At 40.5% G+C, this 26,146-nt stretch overlaps 1 protein-coding gene across 1 annotated transcript in view; it reads right to left on the minus strand.

Annotated features, from left to right (window-relative positions):
• Positions 1-26,146, minus strand: part of CSTPP1 (centriolar satellite-associated tubulin polyglutamylase complex regulator 1) — an 88,782-nt gene that overhangs the window by 12,899 nt on the left and 49,737 nt on the right. Inside the window, exon 4 of the mRNA XM_086613594.1 lies at positions 3,610-3,694. Coding sequence (XP_086469720.1) covers positions 3,610-3,694 — 85 coding nt within the window. The remainder of the gene's footprint in view (positions 1-3,609; positions 3,695-26,146) is intronic.

Here is a 26,146-nt window from a genome sequence, read left to right on the forward strand (position 1 = left end):
GCGGTGTGCAGACTGAAGGAGGAACAACATCAGTAGGTTTGCATGTGACACTCATGCTTTGCAAGGACTCAATCAACTGGTGCCAGGAGACAGCCTGCAGAGTTCACCTTTCTAACTGGCAGAGACCAAGGAGGACAATATAGCTTCTATAGGTATGCAGGGGACAAAAGGAAGTCCAAGGAGAATGCAGGCCCCCCCTGGAAGGATACTGGTGCTCTGGTTACTCAGGACATAGAGAAGGCTGAGTTACTCAATGACTTTTTTGCCTCAGTCTTCACTGATAAAGCCTCTTGTCTTACCACCCAAGCTGTGGAAAGAACTAGCAGGGACTGTGAGGATGAACCACCGCCCACTGTACTTGAAGAGCAGGTTCGGGAACATCTGAGGAACTTGAAGGTGCACAAGTCCATGGGACCTGATGAGATCCATCCGCGGGTCCTGAAGGAACTGGCAGATGAAGTTGCCAAGCCACTGGCCATTGTATTTCAGAAGTCGTGGCCGTCTGGCGAGGTCCCCGATGACTGGAAGAGAGGGAACATAACCCTCATATTTAAAAAGGGGAACAAGGAGGACCCGGGCAACTACAGGCCGGTCAGCCTCACCTCTGTACCTGGCAAGGTCATGGAGCAGATTCTCCCGGGAACCATGCTAAGGCACATGGAGAGCAAGGAGGTGGTGGGTGACAGCCAACATGGCTTCACCAAAGGCAGATCGTGCCTGACCAACTTGGTGGCCTTTTATGATGGGGTGACAGCATCGGTGGACAAGGGTCGACCAATGGATATCATCTACCTGGACTTGTGCAAAGCTTTTGACACTGTCCCGCACGACATTCTTCTCTCTAAACTAGAGAGGCATGGGTTTGATGGATGGACCACTCGGTGGATAAGGAATTGGCTCAATGGCTGCACTCAGAGAGTGGTGGTCAACGGCTTTATGTCCAAGTGGAGACTGGTCACGAGTGGCGTCCCTCAGGGGTCCGTGTTGGGCCCGGCCCTCTTCAACATCTTTGTCGGTGACGTGGACAGTGACATGGAGTGCACCCTCAGCAAGTTCGCCGATGACACCAAGCTGTGTGGTGCCGTCGACACGCTGGAAGGGAGGGATGCCATCCAGAGGGACCTCGACAGGCTGGAGAGGTGGGCCCGTGTCAACCTCATGAAGTTCAACCAGGCCAAATGCAAGGTCCTACATCTGGGTCGTGGCAATCCCAGGCACAAATACAGACTGGGTGGTGAATGGATCGAGAGCAGCCCTGAGGAGAAGGACTTGGGAGTACTGGTGGACGAGAAGCTCAATATGAGCCGGCAATGTGCTCTTGCAGCCCAGAAGGCCAACCGCATCATGGGCTGCATCAAGAGGAGCGTGGCCAGCAGGTCGAGAGAGGTGATTCTCCCCCTCTACTCTGCCCTCGTGAGACCTCACCTGGAGTACTGCGTCCAGTTCTGGAGTCCCCAACATAAGAAGGACATGGACCAGTTGGAGAGGGTCCAGAGGAGGGCCACGAAGATGATAAGAGGGCTGGAGCACCTTTCCTATGAGAACAGGCTGAAAGAGTTGGGGCTGTTCAGCCTGGAGAAGAGGAGGCTCCGGGGTGACCTTATAGCGGTCTTCCAGTACCTCAAGGGGGCCTACAAGAAAGATGGGGAGAGGCTGTTCAGGAGGGCCTGTTGTGATAGGACAAGGGGTAATGGTTTTAAAATAGAGGGAGGTAGATTCAGGTTGGATATTAGGAAAAAATTTTTTACCATGAGAGTTGTAGAACACTGGAACAGGTTGCCCAGAGAGGTGGTGGATGCTCCATTCCCTGGAGACGTTCAAGGCCAGGTTGGACAAGGCCCTGAGCAACCTGATCTAGTTGGAGATGTGCCTGTTCCTTGCAGGGGGGTTGGACTAGATGACCTTTGAAGGTCCCTTCCAGCCCTAACCATTCTATGATTCTATGATTCTATGATTCTAATAGCAAGTGTAGACCAGAAAAAGGACAAGAGAGCAAGCAATGGTTGGAAGGGATTTTAGAAATATGACAAGTTTTATTAAAATTGTTCAACTAGATTAGCTTGTAACAGAACAATAGCAATGCATAAGGAAATCTCTAGCCAGCCAAAAGGAGGAGTGAGGTCATCCCCACCTGAGCCTGGGTGCCTCTGACAGAGAGTTCATTTCTCTCCAACACCTGCTCCCAAAGCTGGCTTGTCTGCCTCTACGGCACATGCACAACAGTGCAGCAGGCCCCCGAATGGGGCCCCTAGTTTGCAACAGCCTTATGGATTAGATTCCTTGACACAAACATCATAACATGCGCAGATATGCTGAAGTCTCCTTTCATGCACCATCACAAATTCCTGTTCAGCTCAGCTGGAGCCCTGTGAAATACACACCAGCGCACGGGACTGGTGCTTGTGTACCTCCATGAAAGGAAGCAGCAGATATATCCCTACTACAGGGTTAGCATTCTTAGTCTCGCATTGGAGGCCAAGCGACTGTACTCTGCGGAGCCCCAAAGTCTCACTGATGAGCTAGAGGGAAAAGTGGTGCTCAACTTTTAGTTTTAATTGAACCAACACAGCTTTAACTGCAGTTCAATTCGGACAGCGGCACATAGAAGCCAGGGAAGAAATCAGAGAATCAGCCAAGTAGAAGTACTAGAAAATGGATAACACGTCTCTTTTTCACTTTTCTTTCTTAATATAATCATCATGGGACTGATACTAAAGAAAGATAACAGAAGGACAAATAGAAAATGAGGACCTTTTCATTGTTTAGGCCATGAACAACACAGGCAACAGCTAATATCCTGATCATGCGTCTGGATTCTGTTTCCAAATGTCATATCTAGGTCCATGAAAAAAATTAAATTTCCATGCCCAACCTACTGAGATGGCTAGGAATGAGAGCATGTATTCAGTAACCTTGCTGTGACTACATATGTGTATGTATGTGCGTACACTCCTACCGAGATCTGAACTGACCCCCCCCCCCCCCCCCCCACCAGATGCATACATCTTATTACTTTTTCACTATCAGATAGTTAATAATCAACTGCCTAGGCTGGACTGGAACCAGTAAGTGCTATCAGTAGAAATTTCTGTATCACATTATCGGTGCCCTGAGCTATCTATCTGCTTTAGGCCTTGTCTAGATTAAAATAAAATTTCAAACAGATTAGCTACCATGTTCTTCCCTAACGTAGCTTAAAACACTGGCAATCCTTCAGAGGTTAGTACCTTTTAAACGTGATCAACCATAGGAAGCTAGGACGAGGGGAAACACATTTTCAAGATGGCAAACAGTATTTGAAAGAGAATTTAAAGTCATGTCAGTTAAAACCACATTGGCTAACATTCTTTTACATGCAACTCGTCTTCTGAACATAGATCCAGCAGCAGCATTCTGCACTGATATTTCAGTCCCTTTATACCTTAAATATACACTCTTTTGCATTGCTAGAAAAACTCCCTGTTCTTAACCTCAAAACATGGTAGGTATTTCTTTTCCCTGAAATCTTAAAAGCTGAAGGTCCCTGTCCATACCTTTACCCACAGATCTAGTTCCGAAGTCCCTGTGTGTAAGACTGATCTTGCCTTAAAAGAGAGGATGAGGACTCACCTTGCTGCTTTCTGAGTGAGTTCCATTGGGAAGTCAGGGCAGAGCAGCTGCAGCAGGCAGTGGTATTCCTGTGCTGTCAGCAAATCTGCAGGAAGAGAGAGGTGAGAATATCGTAATTCTTTTACAGGCCATTCCCTCCCCTTCCTTCCTCTCTAGGAAAAAAACCCTCATGTTCTCTTCTACTATCAATTCAAGTAGACTGGGTGATATAACTGCTCCCTAGACCCTCAGAGCTGGGCTCTTCAGATGGAGTTTCCAGCAGGACAATCAGAAATTTCTGAGGTCTGATAAAGGGGAAATCCTATTGAAGAGGCTCCTGCAGAGAAACTGGTAACAGGTCGTGATTCAGTGTGGAAAAAGAGGTAACTGAAACAGGGCAGTTTCAAGTGAGAACACAGGTTTGATTTGAACATAAACATGTGGAAAAAGGAATCATTTCAAAGTTGCTTAAATTTGCTGAAATTCACTGGCATGCTGACATTCACCACAATACACTTGAAAACCATCCACAGAACATCTGGCAGCAGTAACAAAGGCAAACAAGGTTTTTAGGTTGTGTATGGAAGGCTACAGAGTATAAACCACAGACGTTATTACTTTGGCATTCGGTAAGGCAGCTGGATGGTCTCTTTTGGAATAATGTGTACAAATCTGGTCACTGTATTATAAGAAGCACAGAATGAAGGTCCAAAAACCACAAGAAAACCAATCAAATTATTCATGTTTTAGAGAGCAGCTTTGTGAAAGACTGGTCAAGAAAGGCCTCTGAGGTTCAGCAGAAGGAGTCTAAAAGAGGTGACTTTTAGGGAAGCTTATAGGATCTCAAGGGAATGGAGACATACTGATGTCAAAAAGCCCTACATGATTATATGTTCACTGTCCAAAAGGTTGTGGACTGGAGTTAGGAAGACTAGCTGAACAGCAGCAATTTTGCAGCACTTCTATATACAGAAGAATGCAAAGTATGGAAGAAAGAGCCAGGGGTGGAAGTAGAGCCAAGCAGTAGTCAGAGAGGGGATCCAAAGGGCACAGGCATTAGGACTGAGGTATGGAGCACGAGTTCTTTTGCCACAGACACATCTTAGCCTTCCTTAGGCTCCCATCCAAATAATCAACCTTGTCCCAGATGCCACAACTTCTCCATATCTCCACAACTCCTCAAAGCCTGGCAGTTTGACAAAAGCAAGAGAAGGGGAAAATGCTATGCCTTTGTCAGATGTTTCAAGAGGCAGGTATGCAGTACCAAAGGGACATTTCACTGCGACATCCAACCCAGCCAGATTAATATTTTCAGTGCTGATTAAAGAAATACTGCAGGAGGACTGTCACCAAAATCAGTTTATAGGCTTTTCCTTTACCTACATTATTAGCCAGAGAAACCAAGGAAAGAGAGGAGAGCGCTACTATTTTTCTCTTCAGATTAGGAAACCCTACAGCTGAAAAACACTGTTATCAGACTCTTTGACATCTATTATAGACACTCTCTAAAGTACTATACTTTGCACTGCTCTTGGGAGGACTTTCTGTCTAATGAAGCACCTCAGGTTTAGGGTCATGATATGAAAAGGTGATTTTGCTCTGCCTGGAAAAAGCCAATTCTGCAGTCAGATATCTGCTATAACACAAGGAAGTCCCTGCCTGTGCAGAACTACAATACCATTGCAGGGATTTGTGCAACCTATTCTACTATAGGGATAAATAAATCAGAATCTCTCTTTTTCCAAAACTTGAATGCTAAGCTGAATTAAATTTCTGTGATTGCACTGAAATTACAGATGTCTGGGAGATTATGGAGGGCACTGTAATTTTTTGTATTGTCATTCCTTACTAAAACACAAATCAGAGGCTGCTCTCTATTGCAGATACTGCCTTGGTCCTTCAGTCAGTGTATATGTGAGCCTGGGTTAACAATGGTATCCAGTGGAATGCTGGGCTTTTCTCCTACAATGTTAGCTAATCAGTTCCTTGAATGTCATCAAGGAAAGTATCAACAAGTTTTATATATAACTGCACAAAGATATTATTGAAAAAGTCCTGATTATCGTGATCAGGAAGATGCATATTTTTAACTGAATTTTCTGCTCACTATTTCTCTTTCATGATGCCATACAGAAGAAAGAAACTTTTTTCTCTGTTATTTTGTTAGATCAACAGTCATTTATAGCAATAGAGAATTTGGTCCCAAGTTCTTAAGAAAGCTATCTGATCATGTAAGGTACATGCAAGTTTCATAAAATAATCTTCAACAGGCTCAGCATTGGAAGCGGGTTACAGGAAAACAGAGAAGTTGGGCATAAAAAGGCTATTTTGAAACAGACATCTCATCATTGAAAAGGACAGTGTGAACCTCTTACAACTACTCTTCAAGGCTTTCTAAATCTAGCTTTAAATAATGCTGGGCATTAAACTCCCGATCTTTGTCTAAAAAGTCTACATGTTGGTCTGAAGGAGTCACACCATTTGGAAGCTTTATGCAATACTCAATTTACATTTTTTGTTTGCTTAAGTTCAAATTCCTGTTTATGCATCCTTATACCTCTTGCTCTCCATTATTTTTTCATTTGTCAACAGGTCATTCTAATAACCCTTTCTTCATACAGTATCTTATTTAATCTATTTAACTGATGAACAGATTTAACTTTAAATAAATATAGTTATCTTACCCTCTACATCGCTCCCTACCTAGCCCAGTCCCATCTGTTGCTCTCCTGCAGCATACAAAGCGTCTCTCATGCATTCAACAGACAGGCTCTAAGAAGATAATCTGCCCACATTCATCAGTGAAGCCCCTTTTCATTAATTCTGAATCTTAGCCTCTTCTTTTCTCCCCTTGAAGGTGAAGAAGTTTTAAGGTTTTTTTTTAAGGATGAGGTTTCCTGAGAAAGTTGCACTTTTTTGCAGTCCCTGTCAGGTTGCTAGACAAAAGCAGCTTGAGACGGTAACCAGACCCTAAGCAAGCATTAGTTTTAAGGCATAAATAGAGATCTCTCACTTGCTGGAAATAACATACTTTTAAAACTTATATGATTTACGCTATCTTTTTCTCATCCCTCTTCGTACCAAGTCACAGCATCATCCTTACTCCTCCATCACAAAACAATGAAACAACACGGAGCAAAAGGAGAAGTTGCTCAAAAAGACTTTGGGAAAGAGTGGCAGAGATCCTCTCCAGCCAGCACATCAGGGGGCAAAGTTCGTTGTCAATAAAAGCGGAATTAATTACAGTTTCACTCTTTGAGTAAATGGTCTATATTTAGATGGGAACTGAAGTGGTGCAGAGAAGTTCTTTCTCTAAAGAAGGAAGCCCTTTGCTTCTTATGTCTGGAGAAACAGCACCAGATTAGCCACTGCAGTATGCAGGCAGACTCTTTTCAGGCCGTAACACAACTCAGCCTGTAGACATCCCAGGTGCCTGACCAATAAATCATATCAATTTCTCAGACTACAGATAGGTACCTATTAAACAGGAAGGGAGATCGCCACAGATCTTAGGAGGTGTCTACAGTTTGCTGTGATGACTGTTTTCCTATTCCCTACTGCAAGGTCAGTGAAGACCATGCAGAAAATTACATTTGCCCATGCACCATATTGTCTGCCAAGAGCTGCTCGGAATAAACAAGGGCAGTTTTGGTGCATGACCACATTGCTCCTTCCTGTCTCCAGCCCACAGCTGAGTAAATAGTGTTCAATGCTGCATAATGAAGAAAGAAAGAAAAGAAGGAAGGTATCAGTCAGAATGAGTGAAAACTAGAATCCACAACTACTACTTGGTTGCTACCACAAATTACTGTATCTCAAGTTCCAGTAATAAATGAAGCAAATCACAGAGAGTTTAAATCTGAGCCCACAGCACAGGGCAGGGAGCTATACACACTCTACCATGCTCTTGCAGTGGCACAAACTTGGTCAAACCATAAGCTTAAGGATGGACAGAGATTGCAATCTGCATGTTAACCACCTTCACTCACACCTGAATATAACACTTTGCTCTTCTAGTGCAAAGCAGCTAATAGCAAATTCCAAAGTGATTTTAAAACAGCAGTACACTAAGAAGGAGCTGGGAGGCTTAATAGAATAAGTACAGAAAAGTAAAGTGGCATGGCTAGAGTTGCACAGAAGTACTTCAACCATTCAGTTTGCAATTTTTGGTATTCAAACTCCTGCCCAGCCTGTACTGCTGTTGCTATCATGCCACTAGCAAAATCCTGACTCTTCCCTACAGATCTCACTGTCTGCAAGCAGTTTACTGTCTTTTAGTGCCTGAGGCAGACTCTTCCTCATGTTTCAGAGGCATAGTGGAGAAGGAATTTTGTCTGTGTGGTACAGTCTTAGAAAACAAATGCTGCTTTCTGAATAAAAATGGCCTACCTTTCAGAAACATGAAGGCAGCTGCTTCATGTTTCCCTAGCTTTTAAAACACGTATTGTTTTTACCAGCTTTGTACGTGGCTGACGGCTGGCACCCGATCCAAAGTGATGCAAACTCTAGGAATGCTCAATGATGCATTTATGCTGCTGTCAGTGTCATAAGTGAAGTGTAGACACATCTGAACTATCTTTAAACTAGTTATCTTTCATACCGACAGCTGCCTAGCCACAGAAGCCTGGAGCTCAGCGAAGGTTGTAAAATCTACCCAGGAAGCCAATAAATATTTAGGACTTAGCCTGAATTGCAGTCATTGCTGCTGTGTCTAGGCTGCTTTCGGCACAAGAAGCAGCTACCTACAATGCTGTCACAACACTGTGACAGCTATAAATATGCCCAAAGCAGTAAGAGAATATTTACTGCAGCTGGTGTATGAAATCTGCCCCAAAAAGTCACATTAGTAACTTCCCAGAAACACAAGGATTGCTTTGATGAATATACATTAAAGTTCCCTATTCCCATCATCTTTTATGTATAACCACTATACAAGCAGGCTGGAGCCTTGGACGATGTAGCTTTCCCCTTTGGATTATGGTAGGACACAAAGTTTCCACAGGTTGCTTTTCTACCACAGTCATGAAGTCATTCAAAAGTCATAAAATCATACAGCTGTAAATCAGTCTCTTGGAAATAACACAGAGAACAGCCTAATAAGTAACATTTTTTTTTTTTTTTAAATGTTGGGAAAGTGTGTCCTGGCCTTTAGTTTTTTAATGTTTCTGGTATAAGCAAGTATCACATCCTTAGGATTCTCTCTATATGCGTGCAAGCTTGCAACCTTGTGGAAAAGAACAAAACCAAACAAAAGCCCTAAAAATAAAAGTCTAGGTGTTCTTGTGCTGTCTACAGGAGCTGCAATTTTACAAAAAACTGAATATAAACACGAATATAGATAATACTGCAAGTTCACAACTCATATCTGGCTAATATGCTACGCTCTGCACATGCCTTGTTCACAAGATACCTATAGCCTAATTTCTTCCATATACCTAGTGCTAATAACAAACAGAAACCCAAGAATTCTAGGAAAATTAATCCATGTGTAGGACCTAAATAGCAATATATAGCTGTGTAAAAACCCCATTTCTTCCTCATAACACTTTCTATTAAAAAAAAATTCTTCCTTTTTAAACTTATAAAATTTGGTGTTGAGAGATTTTATAACCTACCATAAAAAAAAAAAATCTGTTCCTGTTACTTGAGAGAATGGTTGCTTAAATAAGAATTTGAAACAAAATAAAAACATTCAAGGGCTGTTTCTTTGACTAATTTGCTTTTTCCACTGACAAGAAGAGATATAAAATAAACAGAAACCAGATCCAGAATGTGCATTTGTCTAATTTTAAAAATTGGTTTTTCTTATTTTTCAAACAAACAAAAAGCGGAAAAGCAGGTCACATAATTATCCCCATAATTTGAGATGGAAGGTTAAATAAAGCTAAACTAAACAATAAGAATAAGCACTTACACACTTTCCCTTTAAGTTGTATAAGCATGTTCATGTAAGATGTGCACAGCAGGATTCAGTCTGCTCTTCAAGTGTACAGACAGCTCCCACGATCATTAGAAAATTTTCCTAACAGCGTAAGAAAAATCAGAAGAAAATTGAGAGAGACCCACTTGTTACTGTTAAGCAACAGGAAAATGCACTAGAAGCCAACTATTTCTGCCAGGTTAGCTCAAAACCAACTTCATTTTTTAAAGGAAAGTTTTCTAGTGAATAGTTTGAAGTGGGTAATGGTCAAACCTCTTTCAGGGATCAACATAAAATCTGTGCTTTACATGGAATCTTGGACATAAGCAGCTTTAAAAGACTATGTGACTTTGTACCAACGTCTGGCTCAATCTCATTAGATACTGACAAATAAAAAATTATTTTCTTAGTTGTAATAACTGGATGCATTATGTCTACCTTTCTGACAGTGAGGTTCAACAAGCAGCTAAGCCAATCTAAAACCTTACTCTGGCTGAAAGGAACAGGTCTCACTCCTCTCTCTCTCTTCTTTCCTTTCTCCTCACTTGCTGCTGGCCTCGTGGTTCTGAACCACCCCTTGTACCAGCTCTGGCACAGCAGGCCCCTAGCTGAAAAAATTCAACTTTTTCCCTTGGCTAGTCAATTGAACTGACTTTCAGAAATATCTGATGAAAGCTCATGCAAAGCAAGCTGTGGAAGAGCATAGCCAGGTGCAGGGAAGAGAGAAGATGGAGAAGGAGAGCAGAACCTCCCCTCCTTAGCAGAGATAAACTCTTAAATAGGCTCAGGTAATTCCCTGTTAAGATGTTTTAATTCTTAAAGTCCAGGCTGTATGCAAGGCATTGTCATAGGATTAACGATCCTCCTAATTAAAAGTAGGTTCAGCTTTACTGGCTGAGCTTGCACCATACCTGCTAAGACGGTTTGTGAACACTCTGTTATCAGACACACTCTTAAGACAGAACTTTTGACATCCTTACTATCCAAACAGGCAGATGAGTTCAGGTAATTCACAGACTCCACCTACTCTTTCCACTGATGCTGTTTAGGTCCTCCCAGAAGGGATCCCAGGGCATCCTCAGGAAAGAGCCCCAGAAGACTTTGTGCCTGACATGATAACAAAAGCAGACAGGGTAACTGAAGAACGAACATAGAGAGTTGCTAGAGTTTGGCTCTGTGTGGGGGTTCTTCCAGGAGGGTACCTGCAGCACTGGTTGCACCCTGGATTGCCTCTCCTGACCTATGAGAATACTAACAAAAATCCTATGAGATGTAAGGGTGCTGCTGCAGACAAGCAGTCTCTACAAAAGGAGCATGGCTGCAAACAGCAGACTTAGATAGGTGACTCCTGTTGACAACAGGTAGAAAGACCCAGCTAATAATGTGAAAAAGCAAAGAGTGACAGAGATTTAGTGAGATTTGCCTGGAACAACCTGTGTCAGACTCAGGACAAATATAGTGGAGAGCTAAGCAGACTGACCTGAACAGATTTGTTGAGGGAGTGCTGCAAGACAGAATAGTTAGAGGGAATTAGCACTGTGGTTGAGCAGAAAACTGGTTTTGAGGCACTCGGGTAAGAGGGAAAAATTCAGCTGCAGCTGATGTGAAGAACAAACTCATTCGTTCTGGAGGGAATCTGGACAGTTCATGTGAATGGTAAATTCACTGAAAAGCGGGCTTATTATGGGCAAGGGTCTAATAGCACCATGTTTTGAGAGAGCGAAAGGTTTTTTAAAGGGTAAAATCCTCTAGAGGGTGTGATTGTTTCTCTGCCCTTTGATCATGAGCCCTTTTATCAATAAACCACTTTCCAGACTAACAAAAACAAAACATGAATTGATACAGAACTGCTCCACTCCTATCTCCAAAATCCAGAATCTTGCTGTTTACACAAACGTTAATCATCCTCTAGTCCCTTTCAAATTCCCCATAATTATCCTTCAGTATCAAACGTTTCATGTGGCAGCATTACTTCAGCTTTGAGTGAATGTTACTCAGGGCAGGATGAGCTGTGCCAAAGGTACAGTCCAAGGCTATCATCTGGCATGCTTATGTGGCTAGTGTGGCACATCCACAAACTGAAAAATTTAAACTTTCATTAGAAACATAAAAAAAATCCTCAGCTCTCATGGTTGTAAAGAAAACATTCCAATGGTGGAAGAGTCTAACTGATGCAGTGTGGTATTTCTGAATCCACAGACAGCCTGAAACATGACTCAAGTTTGAACTTTCCAACTACTTTGGGAACCTCAATGCTATACCTAATGCAACACTAAAGACAATGTTAACTCTTGTTTTAACTATAGGATGAGACTTTGAAGTTGGAGCTTAAGAATTCTGAGTTTCTGAAGTGCAAGAACAGCAAACAATACGAAAGGAGAAGCAGCCACAACTTCTGTCAGTATTTCCAGAAGTAGAAAAAGAAGATAGAAGATGACAAACAAAAGAATCTGGTTTAAATTTTCTAGTACATTATTGGCTACAGCAACCGAGTAGTGACTTAAACTTTATTTACTACATGGACACCCACTTTTCTCCATGCAGTTTTCTTTAACATTTGGAAGGATAATTCTGTGCATATTCTGAAGCACATATAATCCTAAAGATATTCTTGAGTATGATCCAAAAGAACATTCTCCAAAGGACATAAGCCTGAAGCAAACAAAGAGGCTAGTTTTGTGGACTACCGTATGAAAATGTATGGCGTCTCCTCATGTTTCAGAGGCATTAAAAAGCCAAGTAAGAAACATTAAGAATGTCCTAACATCTGAAGTTAAGTGTGATTATAAAATATTCTTGGGTAACTGTAAGCCTGTGGAACAGCAGAGATCACCCCTGGTAATCCTCAGCCTGTAGGTAGCTACAAGGGAAATGACATCGGATAATAAGAGGCACTTTATCTACCAGATGTAGGCATAGCAAAACCAAACCAAACCAACGCAAGACTGGCTCTTAAGACAGATAAACTAGAAAACTAGAAATAAGGTACAATTTCAGAATGAGAGTAATTTATAACTGAAATGCTGAGACTTTGACATTCTTTGCATGTGTTGACTATGAAACTATTTTTTTCTTTCACTGTAATTTCACTAAAGACGTAACTAGCAGATCTTCCAAGCAATAGGAGAACTGATAGACTTAGACTGCTTCTATCTTGTTCAACAGTTGATTTTTCCTCACTTTGAGGACTTTTCAGTCACTTATAGAGAAAAAAAATCCATCAAATGCCAGAGCTAATTGGTCTTGTAAACAATAAGGAATAAACATTCCTGTTGGAGTTCTGGCCATCTGGGGGGCAGACTGCTCAACCACTTGAAACGAGACCCACAGCAATCTTCATAGTGAAGTACAGGAAGGCAACACTTCACTGGAGGGGACCATCATTTCCCCAAGCTCTCAAACAGCAGCAGTAATCTTTAGACAAGATGTGGATCAGCCTCTATTCAAGCAAACAAGTTGTCATTAAGCTTAAGATCTTCAAAACAACTAAAGAATTCATAGCAATACATCACAAGATGGGCACAGTAAATGGGCAGGTGGCATGCAGCTGCATCTCATGCAATACAAGACCTTACATACAACCCCTCCTCCCTCAGATATGTACTAGTGACAATAATGGGATTATGGCCAGAGAGAGGCACGCAGTCTTCAGTTACTGTTTGGTATTTCCTTTCTGCTTTGTGAGCCCCAAGAAATACAGTTAGCTGGCAGACAGCTCATCTGTGTCATGCACACAGGGTCAGGGAGCAGAAGAAAGCTATGACATTGAGGTTAAGGAGGACATACAATGAACTACGGAAATGCTGCAGATTGCTGTAGCAATCTCAGATCAAAGACTTCCTTGACTTCCAGTTTCTTTCTAGCCCGACCTTTCCAGGAAACACCAACGAAAGGCTCTGATGAACCAGCTGTAGAATTGGCTATTTTCAAATACCTTCAATCTCCCAAGTGTTTCAGACTTCAATATGGCATGTAAAAGCATGAAGTGCAATGGTCAACAATTTTCTCAGAACAATGAATGAAATGGAACTGTCTTAGACTTTCCTCTTTTAACAGCTGATATGGAAGAGGCTTTCAAGGAACAGCGCAGTTGCTACAAACGCCCCATGGAAGAGAGGCAAAACATTTCAGCATAATTTAGGTCATGATCAAGGATAGCCTTGTGTGTGTCTCCCTCTGTCCCTGCTCTGCATTGACTCAAACAATCCACTGCAAAGTTTTGAACAGTTAACTGCACCTTCATCAACAGCTGTCATCACAGCAGGCACTCCAATACTGCTTCTCTGAAACATCTCCATCATGAGCCCGACCATGAAAGAGACAAGTTCAGGCTTGTGGAGAATGGAGAATCCCACATGCCACCAAGAGTGACACCAGTATGCAATTACACAAAGCAGTCAACTCACTGTGTGTGAACCTCAAGAAGCTGGTTGTGATCTACAAAGCACTGAATGGTCTAGCACATATTTCTCTGCGCATTTGTGTTCACCTGGAACGATCTGACTACCTGACTTAAACATGAACCTTTCAAGAACTGAAAGCCATTCATAGTCCTGGCTTTGACTTTACTGCACAGTATATTTATATATACGTTTATCTACAGGCTATGCAGTATAATTCCAAGCACCTAGACTGTTACCTAGGTCTTCTCCTGTTTCTTTCACAAATTATAATGCTGAGAACAACAGTCTGAAAGGAAAAGACATTGTTTTAGGTGCCTCTGAGTCAACAGTTAAACCCTCTATCCATGAAAATAAGTATTGCAGCATCTGGACCTATGCTTGGGCAGTGTTGTTCAGTCATGTAAAATGCTCGCAGATGCACTGAGTCTCTTTTATGAGTGTGAAAACTTAAGAAGAAACGAACCTCAAACCAAACAAGTCAATAAGAGAACTGGCTGGAAGAAGGTAATCTGGTTAATGACAAGACTGAAGAAGTCATCATTAGTTATTTAGAAGGAAATGCAGTGGAGCATGTAAGGTCCACAGAGAATGTTTGGAGCCCATTACAATATCAATGAGCTAGATTAATGATTATAAATGACCACCACTACAGAACTGGTCTGAATGCAGAACAGAATGAATGCACTAAGAGAAACCTGAAACAAGAAGGAATCCAACTACCCCTTTTAAAAGTATGCTTTTGGCTAAGGTTCTGTAATGTCTCTCGATTTTAACTCTTACAATACTCTAGTGAGCTGTTTGTCCTAAAAATAATAATAATTTTTAAAAATATTGAGAAGAAAAGAGAAAAGGAAATAAATTAGTTTTCTCTGTATTTCACATGGAGAAACACATGTTTAATAAGAATTTAACAGATATATTCATTTCTGAAAAATGAAACAAAGCCTTTTCTTTCTTTTTTTACATTCTTTAAGCTTCATCCCAGCAAGTTCTAAACTCTTCAGATGTCCATTAAGTTTCTCATGGACATCATGCACTTTGTCAAAGTTTAACTTAAATGCCACCTATTTTACAGCTAAATACACTTCCATGAACCACAAGTTAAGAATATTTTGCTGGAGGAAAGTTCAGGCAAATGCCCTAAATCCTCCAGCATTATGCTCTAACACTGATGGTATGCATATATTATGGTAATCAGGGAAGTGTAAGAAACTAGACAAAAGAGCAACTCTTGTTGCGGAAAGAAAGAGGACACTTTCTTGTTGCTGCACAGGGCTTTCTAGAGGAGGAAAAAAAAGGCCATCTACTAGAGGACAAATGTAGAGATGAATCCATACTGTAATCCTGGCTTGTAGAAACTGAAAATAGATGAAGTTCAGTTTAATCTTTTTCAGCCTCATAATGAGGTCAGGCTCTTCAGGTTCTCCGTAAGGATCTTTATGGCAGGAGCAATAAAAACAAATATCACTTAACTGTTTAGTGGTGGGATGATAGTTTAGCATAGTGAGCAAATTATTTTGACCAGATATAATATGCAAGTGATTTCTCCTAAAGGAAGCACAACCAGTATACTGTGGAAACTCCTGGAAGGATTGCTGCTGTGATGTAGGCTACTGAGAAGACAATGCAACGAAGAAACAAAATACAACCTCTAAAAGATTTAAGACTGTCCTTACTTGGAATAAAAGATAGCAGGAGTCCTAAAACCTCAAATATAGTTACTGCTGACTAATCCATTTAATGACAACAGTAAGATGTGCCATCCGTAGTGAGTAACACTGTATTAACCTCTACTAGCAGCTGGGGCCTCAGCTACATCGTTCTAACATAACTGTACTCTTTGTGGTTCACTTACATTTTTTCATCTCCTATGCAACAATATCCTGACTGTTCAGCAAAAAAAAAACTATCATGGCAGTGCAAGTACGATAAACTCTCAAGAGCATGAGTCAAGATGAAGCTGCTCTTTAAGCATCTCCAGCCATTGAAGACTTACAAAACACATGTTCCTTTTATTTGCTGCAACATTTGCCCTTCTTTTCCCTTTCAATGTTGAGACTTATGGAGCAAGTCTGAAAATCAGATGGAGCAAATCATACAGCAACATAGCTTTAAGAAATACTTAAATGTAATGTGTATGAGCATATGTTCTTCACTGAAAGGAAATGTGCTGAATCTTTCAAAGAAGAGCTTAAAAGCTGAGGTCCTATTTGCTCCATGCAATTATAAACATTTCTTAATGCTGCCCTGTTGGGAAAAAAAATTGTCTCCTGGTGTTTCTAGCAAAAGAACTGTAAGTAAACTCACTACATCAGATGTAGTTGCATTTTAGTAGTACTCTGTGAAGTGGATGGTAAAAAAAGAGATGCTATATAAATGTATTAATTTCATATCCCCCTCACTTTCACGCCATGTTTAAAGGTAACATCCATCCTTCCAGTCGTCTTTCACATGAGTTATCTCCTGTCTGGATCTGTTTCAGGCTTTGCTGTTCCAACTCCCTATCTACATGCAGTACTAAGGGCTCAAGAGCTAGCACTACTAGTTTCAAAGAGACTCAAGATTAAATAAAATTATTAACATATAGGGGATCTCAAAGGAAAGCAGAAATATCCCACCTCCAAAAAAGCTCCAAGATGTTCAGCAGACAAATACAAATGACAAGAAACAGTTCCTCAGTATTAGAGAAATATAGAAGGGACTCTCTGGACTTGAGAACCTGGATCCACATGCCAAAACAAGACTTCACTTACCAGCTCCTGCAATCGGAAACTCTGACAGGAAGAATAGGGCCTTGATGACCCATGCTGGTAGGCAACAAAATGCTGGAGTTCAAGGTTTCCAAATTATCTCCACTAAATGGGATATGTTTGGAAAGTCACTTTACATGACATGTTTATCAAGAGAAAAAACAAATCTTCTCACTATCTACTTTTGCTCTTTCCTTTTAGGAGGATGTTTTCTGGGGTTTGGTAAGAACAAGAGATGAGAGCTGCAAAGGGAAATAGACTGAGGGCCTTTATGTCTACATCTCATTTTCACTTGCAGCTTTGTACACACAGCTGTGACCAGAACAGACTTCTGATGAATGAAGGACATGCAGTTCTGCACCCACTGCCACAGCACAAGGAAGATCATCATTACTTGCTTTGCAGTTAATGTTTGAAATAATGAATCAGTGAATTATTTGGGAATTAATGAGCTTTCCTTCTAATTCCTTCTCTTTTTGAACTGCTGTCTGTATCACTCTAACGTCTTTCCATTAATACAGTGCAGATGTGAAAGCTTTTCAGGGCTAGAAGATTAGAGTCTAGTTTCAGTGTCTGAGTAAAACATTAACTATTCTAGATATTAAAAGGAAGCAATGAAAATATTTTCTATTATACCTATTAGGAAAAAAAAAAGAAAACATTACAACTACTAGAAGTGCGTGGTATAGCAGAAAGATGTGGAGATGCAGGAGTAGAGTTTGTGGCTGCAATAATGTGCCTTCAGATGTTAAAGAGGAATAGGAACAGAAGAATTTTGACTAGATAAAATTTATGCCCTGTAAAACAACTATAATTTATTATCCATATTTCCAGTATTTTAATTTTTGTAAGTGTGAATCCTACTGGTTAGCAACATAAACAAGATTAATACCTAAAGGAGGCCTACAAGAAAGCTGGAGAGGGACTTTCTACAAGGACAGGAAAAGGGGTAATGGCTTTAAACTGAAAGAGGGGAGATTTAGATGAGATCTAAGGAGTGAGGGTGGTGAAACACTGGAATAGGTTGCCCAGAGAAGTTGTGGATGCCACATCCCTGGAGGTGTTCAAGGCCAAGGTGGATGAAGCTTTGAGCAATCCAGTCTAGTGGAAGGTGTCCCTGACCATGGCAGGGGGGTTGGAACTAGATGATCTTTAAGGTCTCTTCCAATCCAAACCATTCTATGATTCTATATCAGCAAATGGCCATATCTGACTCAAAAATGTCCAAAAGTTATAAAGGAAAAATAATTATTGAACAAAGGGCTAAAATTAAACCAGGTGAAATAGTATGTAGAATTATTAAGGAGAAAGATAAAACATATTTATGATTTTCTCAAAAAAAAAAAAAAAGAATGTTCAGCTGAGTCAAGATTTGTCACAGATCAAACAGCAAAAGCTGTGCATAGAAAGCCTGGGATTCAGTCACAATTCCTCCTCTGCTTGAGGATACAGGAGAAGAATACAGTGGTCTAATTATTCATGTTTGAGGCACTTTATAGCAGGTTAAAAGTTGATACGTAACATTATAAATAGAGATCTGTAATCCTTTTATGAACTTGGTTATCACAGCCTGCAAGCATTAATAGGGACAGAAAAACATAGCATGAATGAACAATCTAGAGAAGTGAATAGTTATAAAAAGACCAAACAAAGGTGATACCATCCCCGAAAATCTGGGACAGCAGTTACAAGACACTAATACATTTGCATGTTTCAGGTAGAAAAGATACCACCCCTTTCCTATGCAGAGATTGAAAACAAACAAACAAAAACCCTCAAAAAACAAAGCACCAGCATTATAATTTTCCCAAAAGGGGTTAAGACCCCTTGGAGAAAGAGGATGGTTACTTTCCAGGGAAAACCCAGTGATACAGAGGCAAATGAACACAGAGAAGTGAAATATGGAAGTCACTGGAGGAACTCTGCATGATCCTCCCGTGGAAAATGACCGTATACCTTGTAAACAAGCCTACATATAAGGCTGGCATTTTTTTAAAGACTTTTTTCTAAGAAGACTTGGAGAACCTAGCATTGGTACCTCAGAGAGAGTGGAAGTGCCGGAACTAAGTTTCAGTCAGACCAACAATAGGGTTCTAATTTGGGCAAAGAGACTGCAAAATCAGGAACACAGCATGCAATGAGAAAAATCACAATTATTCCACCCTGCATCAGGTCTGAGACTGAACAACTATGACACCTACTATTACACAAGGAAAGTTCAGCAGTTCGGCCACTCTCTTAACTGTGACACTGCGTACTTCCTACTGTGCACCTGGTGATGCTGATGTGTGGTACACAACAGAGGTCTTCCCATTTCTGAAGATGATGAATTGCAGTGCAGAATGTGCAATTTCGCCTTTCTCACTCTGAACGTTAGCTGGAGCTGAAGTAGAACTTATAAGGCAAAGCAACTTCTTTCCTATTATTCACATAAGACAGGCACAATCTCGTCCTCTTCTCTTAAGTTACATCCTCCAGACTTTTCACTTTCAAAGCAGAAGGCTTTGGGTCAAGAGAGACTCCTCTGTCACAGAACGCCAATGGAATTAGAGTACCTAATGGAATCAGAGAGCCAGAGATACGCTATTGTCCATTTGGTACGGAACATCCATGGGACAGAGTCATGCATTTAGTCAACTACCCAACACTAGCTAGATCCTGCAGTTATGAGTCTGGTCTGAAAATAATGTTGAATATTTTCCTCATTAATCTGGCTGAGTAGATCATCGCTGAAAGCCTAATTGTGCATTATTGCTAACTGAATGGATGAGAAATAAATGAACAGAATCCCCAATGAAGAGATCTGAGAGCACTGCGAAGCAGACAGTCACTAGCGTTCTAAACAAAACCTCTCTTTATTAAACTGGTGAATATTTACATTTTTACAATATAAGGACATATGTGTTTCTAGAGTTTTCCTTTTCTGTTCCAAGACAGATCATCCTGTGAAATTGGAACCCAACATCAGCTGTACAGAAGAAAGGTCTTTAAGTGATAATACATGATACCGCATTTAACAGCGTTCCTATGCCAGTCTGCATAATGAGTGCGGGATGAAAAGCAATCGTTTTTCTTCATGTACAGCTCAGTGAGGACAGTTCCAAGCCTGCCACACAAAACTTCTTTAATAATGCAATCCAGTGCCTTTGATTTGAGGAACACGCAAAAGAATAAACAACCTATTAATCTAAATTTTCTCGTTTGCCTGAAAGTACAAAGCGGCAATGAACAAACCTCTTGGCTACATTAAGTGTACTGAAATGCAAAACTGCTTCTTTTCTCACCCTACAGTTACTCAGGAAAAAGGAGGGGGGAGAAAAGGGGAGGGAGAGAATAGGCAGGGGAAGCAGAAATAGTTTTAATAGAAATTGCTCAGTCAAAACGTAGGGCACAATGAATTCTGAAGAAGGCTTTCAAGTATTGCCACACGAAGGCACTTTAATAGAAGTGGATATGCTCAGAAGATGAGTGCAAGAGATAGCATTACTTAGTAAAGAGCAAGAATCCTCAGGCTAACCAGCTCTCAATTGAGCTGGTACTGTACAGGCAAAGGAGCCACTGGTAGTAGCTTGATTAATGTTTTCAATGGTTTTGTTTGTTTTGGGAAGCTTCAATAGAAAATACAGGTGAACACCTTGATTAACGTTAGTCTCCTGACTGTCTGCAGTGGTGTGCTTTGCTCTGTTATTCTAATGTACTTGCAGTCAGCAGAGGTGCTTTCATTATCCATCCACAAATTTTAGCATCTGAAATAGAATTATTCTAGAAGCACTGTCAGTCTGACTCAGACCGAGTCTGCTGCACCCAAGCACTACAAGTGTGGTTGGAGGATATGTTTAGGCATTGGCTAAACAGTTTTGGCAAACGTTCTTGGTTCCCCTACAGCCTTTTTCACAGCTTGAGAAGGGCAGAGAGGTATTAGAGTTGCTTGTCAAAGCAGCTTCCCTACATCTATGGTTTGGGTAAAACATGCATAGTTTCAGTCAAATTCTTCTCTGTACGCATAGCAAATTATCACGTACATCAGAAAGTCAGGAAAAAGAAAAAAAAAAGCTACTTAATTGGCTGTAACACAAGTGGGCTTTCAGAAAAAGTGGAAAAAAAATTCTGAGGAACTGAGAAAAAGTAGGACCTGTACCATAGAAGATTTCACTCGTATCTGTGGGTTAAGCATCCATAATACTTTTTGTATCGCAAGTTCAGTAAGAGGCTCGAAACACTTGCAACCTGGGTATTTTCAGTAAAATGTTATTTATTTGAGCAAATATACTAGTCATCTTTCAGCTTTGGCTCCCACTCTTCGGCATGCAGTTAAAGCCAGACAAGACAAATTTAGCAATCCGTTGATAGCTTATGCCACAGTTATAAACAAGAGATCTGAAGTTACATATAAATTATTTATTGAGGAAGAGAAGTTTTATGGTGCTAAGAGCAAGTTTGGCCTGCTAGGCCCTTTATATCACCACCAAGGAAAGCTGTAATACAAACATAGATTTTTATACTGGGTCATCTACTGAAAAGGGCAGTCCTACTCTCCTCCTTTCCTTTCATTCCCATCTTCTCCATTATGCCTGTACAGCCCCATTGTGAATGAGACAAGAAACTGATTAAACTGAAAAGTAACTTCTTTTTTCCAGGCTATTTTTCGTTTGGATCGGCTCTGTGCTGTCTTCACTACACAGCCAACTGCACCTCCACAAAGAAAGGGAAAAAAAACTCGAAGCAGAGAAGAGGCCAAGGATTACTCCTTCCCTCACCAGTGCCAGCCTAAAAGTTCTTATCTAGCCACAGGCTCAGTTGTCTTGCTTGGGAAGAAGCAGTTTCCCTGCAAGCCACCTTGTAGAACAGCTGGCCACAGTAAAAGTCTCTTCTTATTACTCTAATGTCTGAAAGCAATTCATCACCTTCCTCAGACAGAGATCCACAAAACGCCCCTACCTCCATGGCAAACAGGACAGAGTGACCGGCAATATTTTACAAATGATGGTACTTGTGATTAGAAAAGGCGAATAAAAGCCATAATATTCCTGTTTGTTTGTTTTTTTAAAAAAAGTCAACACTAGTGAAAAAGCAGGAAATTAACTACTTGGAGATTAAGTTTAACTATCTCCTGCATCATGCAATTCTAAATCATTAAGGAAATAGCTTACAGTTATTAAAGCTAGAGAATTAAAGGGATAAATCATTCTGAATTTATCTGCTGAAGAATCTCTTACAAAAGTGAAATCTTGAGCTAAATTTAGTGAACAAGTGCCAGGTGCCTCCAATTATATCCTCCACTAGCCACCATCTGAAGAAATTTAGGGTCATCTTAATTAAGGACAAATGAATCTTTAACCAGTTACTTTAGTACTCAGCAATGGTGTATGAGCCTTTGTTTTGTAGCATTCAGAAGCTGCATTTTAAACCATTTTATTAAACAAGATAGGAACATCACTTGCTCTGGGCAAAAAAGTCATTAGATGCACCTAGTTCCACCCTGTCTCTCTTATACGTTTGTATTTGACTTGGAAAGGTGCGTCTGCTTCAGAAGTGCCATGTCTGCCTTAAGGTTTTCCAACCAAGTCAATTTTCTTTCCTAGTAATGGGAACACCTTCCCCTTTGAAGTTTTGTTTTTTCTTTCTTTCTTTTTTTTTTTAAAGAGTTACTCATTATTATCAGGTGGTTGAAAGTGTAATAATTAATTTTAAAATTACCAGATCAGACTTCTCTGCAGAGAGCAAGTTATTAATAGCTGAAGAGTTCAAAATTCTGAAAATCCACCCACACTTGGGCTGACATGCCCACATAAGGCATATTTTGCCTTTGCTGTCAGTTTCTATCACTATTTAAAAGATTTACTATTCAACTTTATGAACAGCAAACAGTATTACAACAAACCACTCTAACTTGAGTAAATTGAAAGAGCTGCTTTTGTATCTTCACAGTTTAAATATCTTTTTCCACTCAATAGAATAAAATAAGGAAGAGCAGGGATCAATCCATTGATAGATAATAACCCTTTTAGAAACTTTACAACATTTTCTAAGCACTGAGATTTTCATCTTATGTTACAACTTCCCATTTTGAACAGAAATTTTCTCTGTTTACATCTTCAGATGTTTCAGAAGCCATGCAAAGAATATAACAAGCCTCTGTCCAAGCTATTACCTAATTTCATGCGCAGCTTATAAAATGGAGAAAAACTACCTGCTAGGAAATTTGTTCAGTACATGGAATAGGAAGGCAGTTAGTATTAATAAAAAAGATCTTACACAACTGAAATCTTTTATCTCAAAAAACCAAGGAAAAACCATTGAAAAACATGACAGTAATACAGCTTATATTTGTATGGCTAAGCATTGTGAACGTCGGAATTTTAGGATGTGCAGAAAACTTTTATCTATTTCAAGTCTGTGTAAGTTATATCATCCTTTACTCTGTCAAGCAAATACTATTCTTAAGCATTAGAGTATTATAACATTTTTCCAAGTTTCTTCATAACATCTATAATTCTTGCATACTTCATTCAAATTTCATTGTCACAGTGGTGCATTGGTAGATTTTTGTGTTATATTTTATTTGGATGGAATGTCACTTATTTTCCTTTCTGAAAGGCGCACAGCCTACCCAAGATGAAACTCAGATAATAGGAGAGATTAAGTTCTCTGCCAAAACACTGACAATAATTTAACTACCTTTCTGATATATTTCTAGTAGAACATTCAAGTAAAACTCGTCTAGTATTAGCATAGATATCTTTCATAGACTTCTAAGCAGCAAAAAAATAACACAATGTAAAAAAGAGTCTGCTGACAGCAATGAATAACAGTCAGAAGCCTGGAATTTGCAGAAAACTGGAAAGAGAAACAAAATGAAACAAGTAGGAAAAAAAAAATCAGGAGACAAAAAGACAAAGATAATGATATGCATATCAGAAGAAAACTGTAGTAATGATAGTCCTCTTGACATTTTGCTCCAGAGAAGAAAAAATAGTGTTCAGAAAGATCATGTGCTGTATTTGATATAATATATATCATCCTTCTTTTTCTGCATAATCCAAAACATTTTCCATTTCAGTGGTAATTAGGGAGGATGTCAGTAGTAGAGTGGTACTTAACATATTAAAAAATTAAAGGCAGATGTTCATAATTTCTGTCAGAATTTTGAAGAGGATGGGTTGACAAGCTCTCAGCATTGCTGAGAATTGATTTTCAAAGTCTGAAACACCTGTGAAAGTTGACAGAACCAGAAAAAAAGCAGAACTTGCATTAGCACTTTAAAACTCCAAGATCAGGGGCTTACTTTGACTGAAGTGGCTACCCAACAAGAGCACACAGGATACCAGTTAGTGCAAGGATGGCATTGAAATAGGGCCTAAAGTGCTGCCATCAGTTGAGATGACCTAGGCTTTGGTACCATGGCCAGCTTGATAGTGTTCCCAAACAAAATATTCAAAGAAGAAATATTGGACTTCATCAGTTAACTACTAATAACTACCAACCAAGGAAAATAATTTTCTTGGTGAATTAAGTAATATTTTCAAATGGGAACACAAGTCTAGATGTAAAAAAGTATCCAATAACAGGCTTTAAGAGATACTACACTTTATACTGAACAGTGCTGCAATTAAAAATTTGAATGATTCAAAACAATCACCAAACCCGTTAACAAGATAACTGTTAGGTCTCAAAACGAGAATGAGGAATCACTATTTAGAAGATGTATTTCTCCTGAGATCCCGAAGAATACTCCCATAGTTCTAAATTCTGAACCAATTTTTCAATTAATGGCCTAGAAAAGAACAAGAATTAATAATAACATTTGTGAGCCATATAGAAACTGAGGAAACAATAAAAATTTAAAAAGAACAAGTAGTAACATAGCAAAACCTTCATTGACATAGTTGGGTCACACCTAGCTTAGAGTATCCTCATATATGAAATGCTAGAATCAATGTCTAGAACCAAAAATGCAGAGAGCTCCACCTGGGTAAACAGTTTCTATAAAGACAAGTGGAGAGGAAGGTGACCATGAATGCTTGGAATAATGTAATCAGAAGAGTAATTCAGTACTCAGATAAGTAAACACAGCAATGTCAAAAACAGAGGCTGTTACTGGCATTTGACCAATTTGAAATACCCACAACTCAGGAATGATGGTGAGAATTTAAAAAGAGTCAGAAGCACTGCAAGAATGGTCATGTGCTTACAAAACGTGCCTCAGAGAGAGGCTCAAGATGATAATTTACTTAGCTTATCAAAAAGAAGGATAAGAAATTGTCTTCAACTTATAATTCAAATATTTAAAAGAACAAAATTTTGATAAATTTTTAAAAAACCCACTTTTTTAAGATGAAGGTAATCACATTATTAAAGACTGCCACAAGTTGAGACTGTAGTAGCATGTTCAGGATTCTGATTTTACTAGCCCCTAATCATAGAATGGTTAAGGTTGGAAGGGACCTCAAAGATCACCTAGTTCCAACTCCCCCTGCCATGGGCAGGGAAACCCTCCACTATACCAGGTTGCTCAAAGCCTCATCTAGCCTGGCCTTGAACACTTCCAGGGATGGGGCATCCACAACTCTGGGCAACCTGTTCCAGTGCCTCACCACCCTCAGAGTGAAAAATTTCTTCCTTATATCCAATCTAAATCTGCCCCCTTTCAGTTTAAAGCCATTGCCCCTTGTCCTATCACTACACGCCCTTGTAAAAAGCCCCTCTCCAGCTTTCCTGTAGGCCCCCTTTAAGTACTGGAAGGCTGTGATAAGATCACCCTGGAGACTTCTCTTCTCCAGGCTGAACAGCCCCAACTCTCTCAGCCTATCTTCATAGAACAGGTGCTCCAGTCCTCGGATCATCTTTGTGGCCCTCCTCTGGACTTGCTCCAGCAGCTCCATGTCCTTCTTGTGCTGGGGACTCCAGAGCTGAATGCAGTATTCCAGGTGAGGTCTCAGGAGAGCAGAGTAGAGGGGCAGAATCACCTCCCTCGACCTGCTGGCCGCGCTTCTTTGGATGCAGCCCAGGATACGGTTGGCTTTCTGGGCTGCCAGTGCACATTGCTGGCTCATGTTGAGCTTTTCATCCACCAGCACTCCCAAGTCCTTTTCCTCAGGGCTGCTCTCAATCCATTCTCCACCCAGCCTGTACTTATGCTTGGGATTGCCCTGACCCATGAGCAGGACCTTGCACTTGGCCTTGTTGAACTTCATGAGGTTCTCAGAGGCCCACCTCTCCAGCCTGTCAAGGTCCCTCTGGATGGCATCCCTTCCCTCCAGCGTGTCCACAACACCACACAGCTTGGTGTCATCAGCAAACTTGCTGAGGGTGCACTTGATCCCACTGTCCATGTCACCAACAAAGATGTTAAATAGCAGTGGCCCCAGTACTGACCCCTGAGGAACACCACTCGTCACTGGTCTCCACTTGGACATTGAACCGTTGACCACAACTCTTTGAGTGCGACCATCCAGCCAATTCCTTATCCACCGAGTGGTCTTTCT

Source organism: Tauraco erythrolophus, chromosome 6 (genome assembly GCF_009769465.1).
Source record: "Tauraco erythrolophus isolate bTauEry1 chromosome 6, bTauEry1.pri, whole genome shotgun sequence".
NCBI lineage: Eukaryota > Metazoa > Chordata > Aves > Musophagiformes > Musophagidae > Tauraco > Tauraco erythrolophus.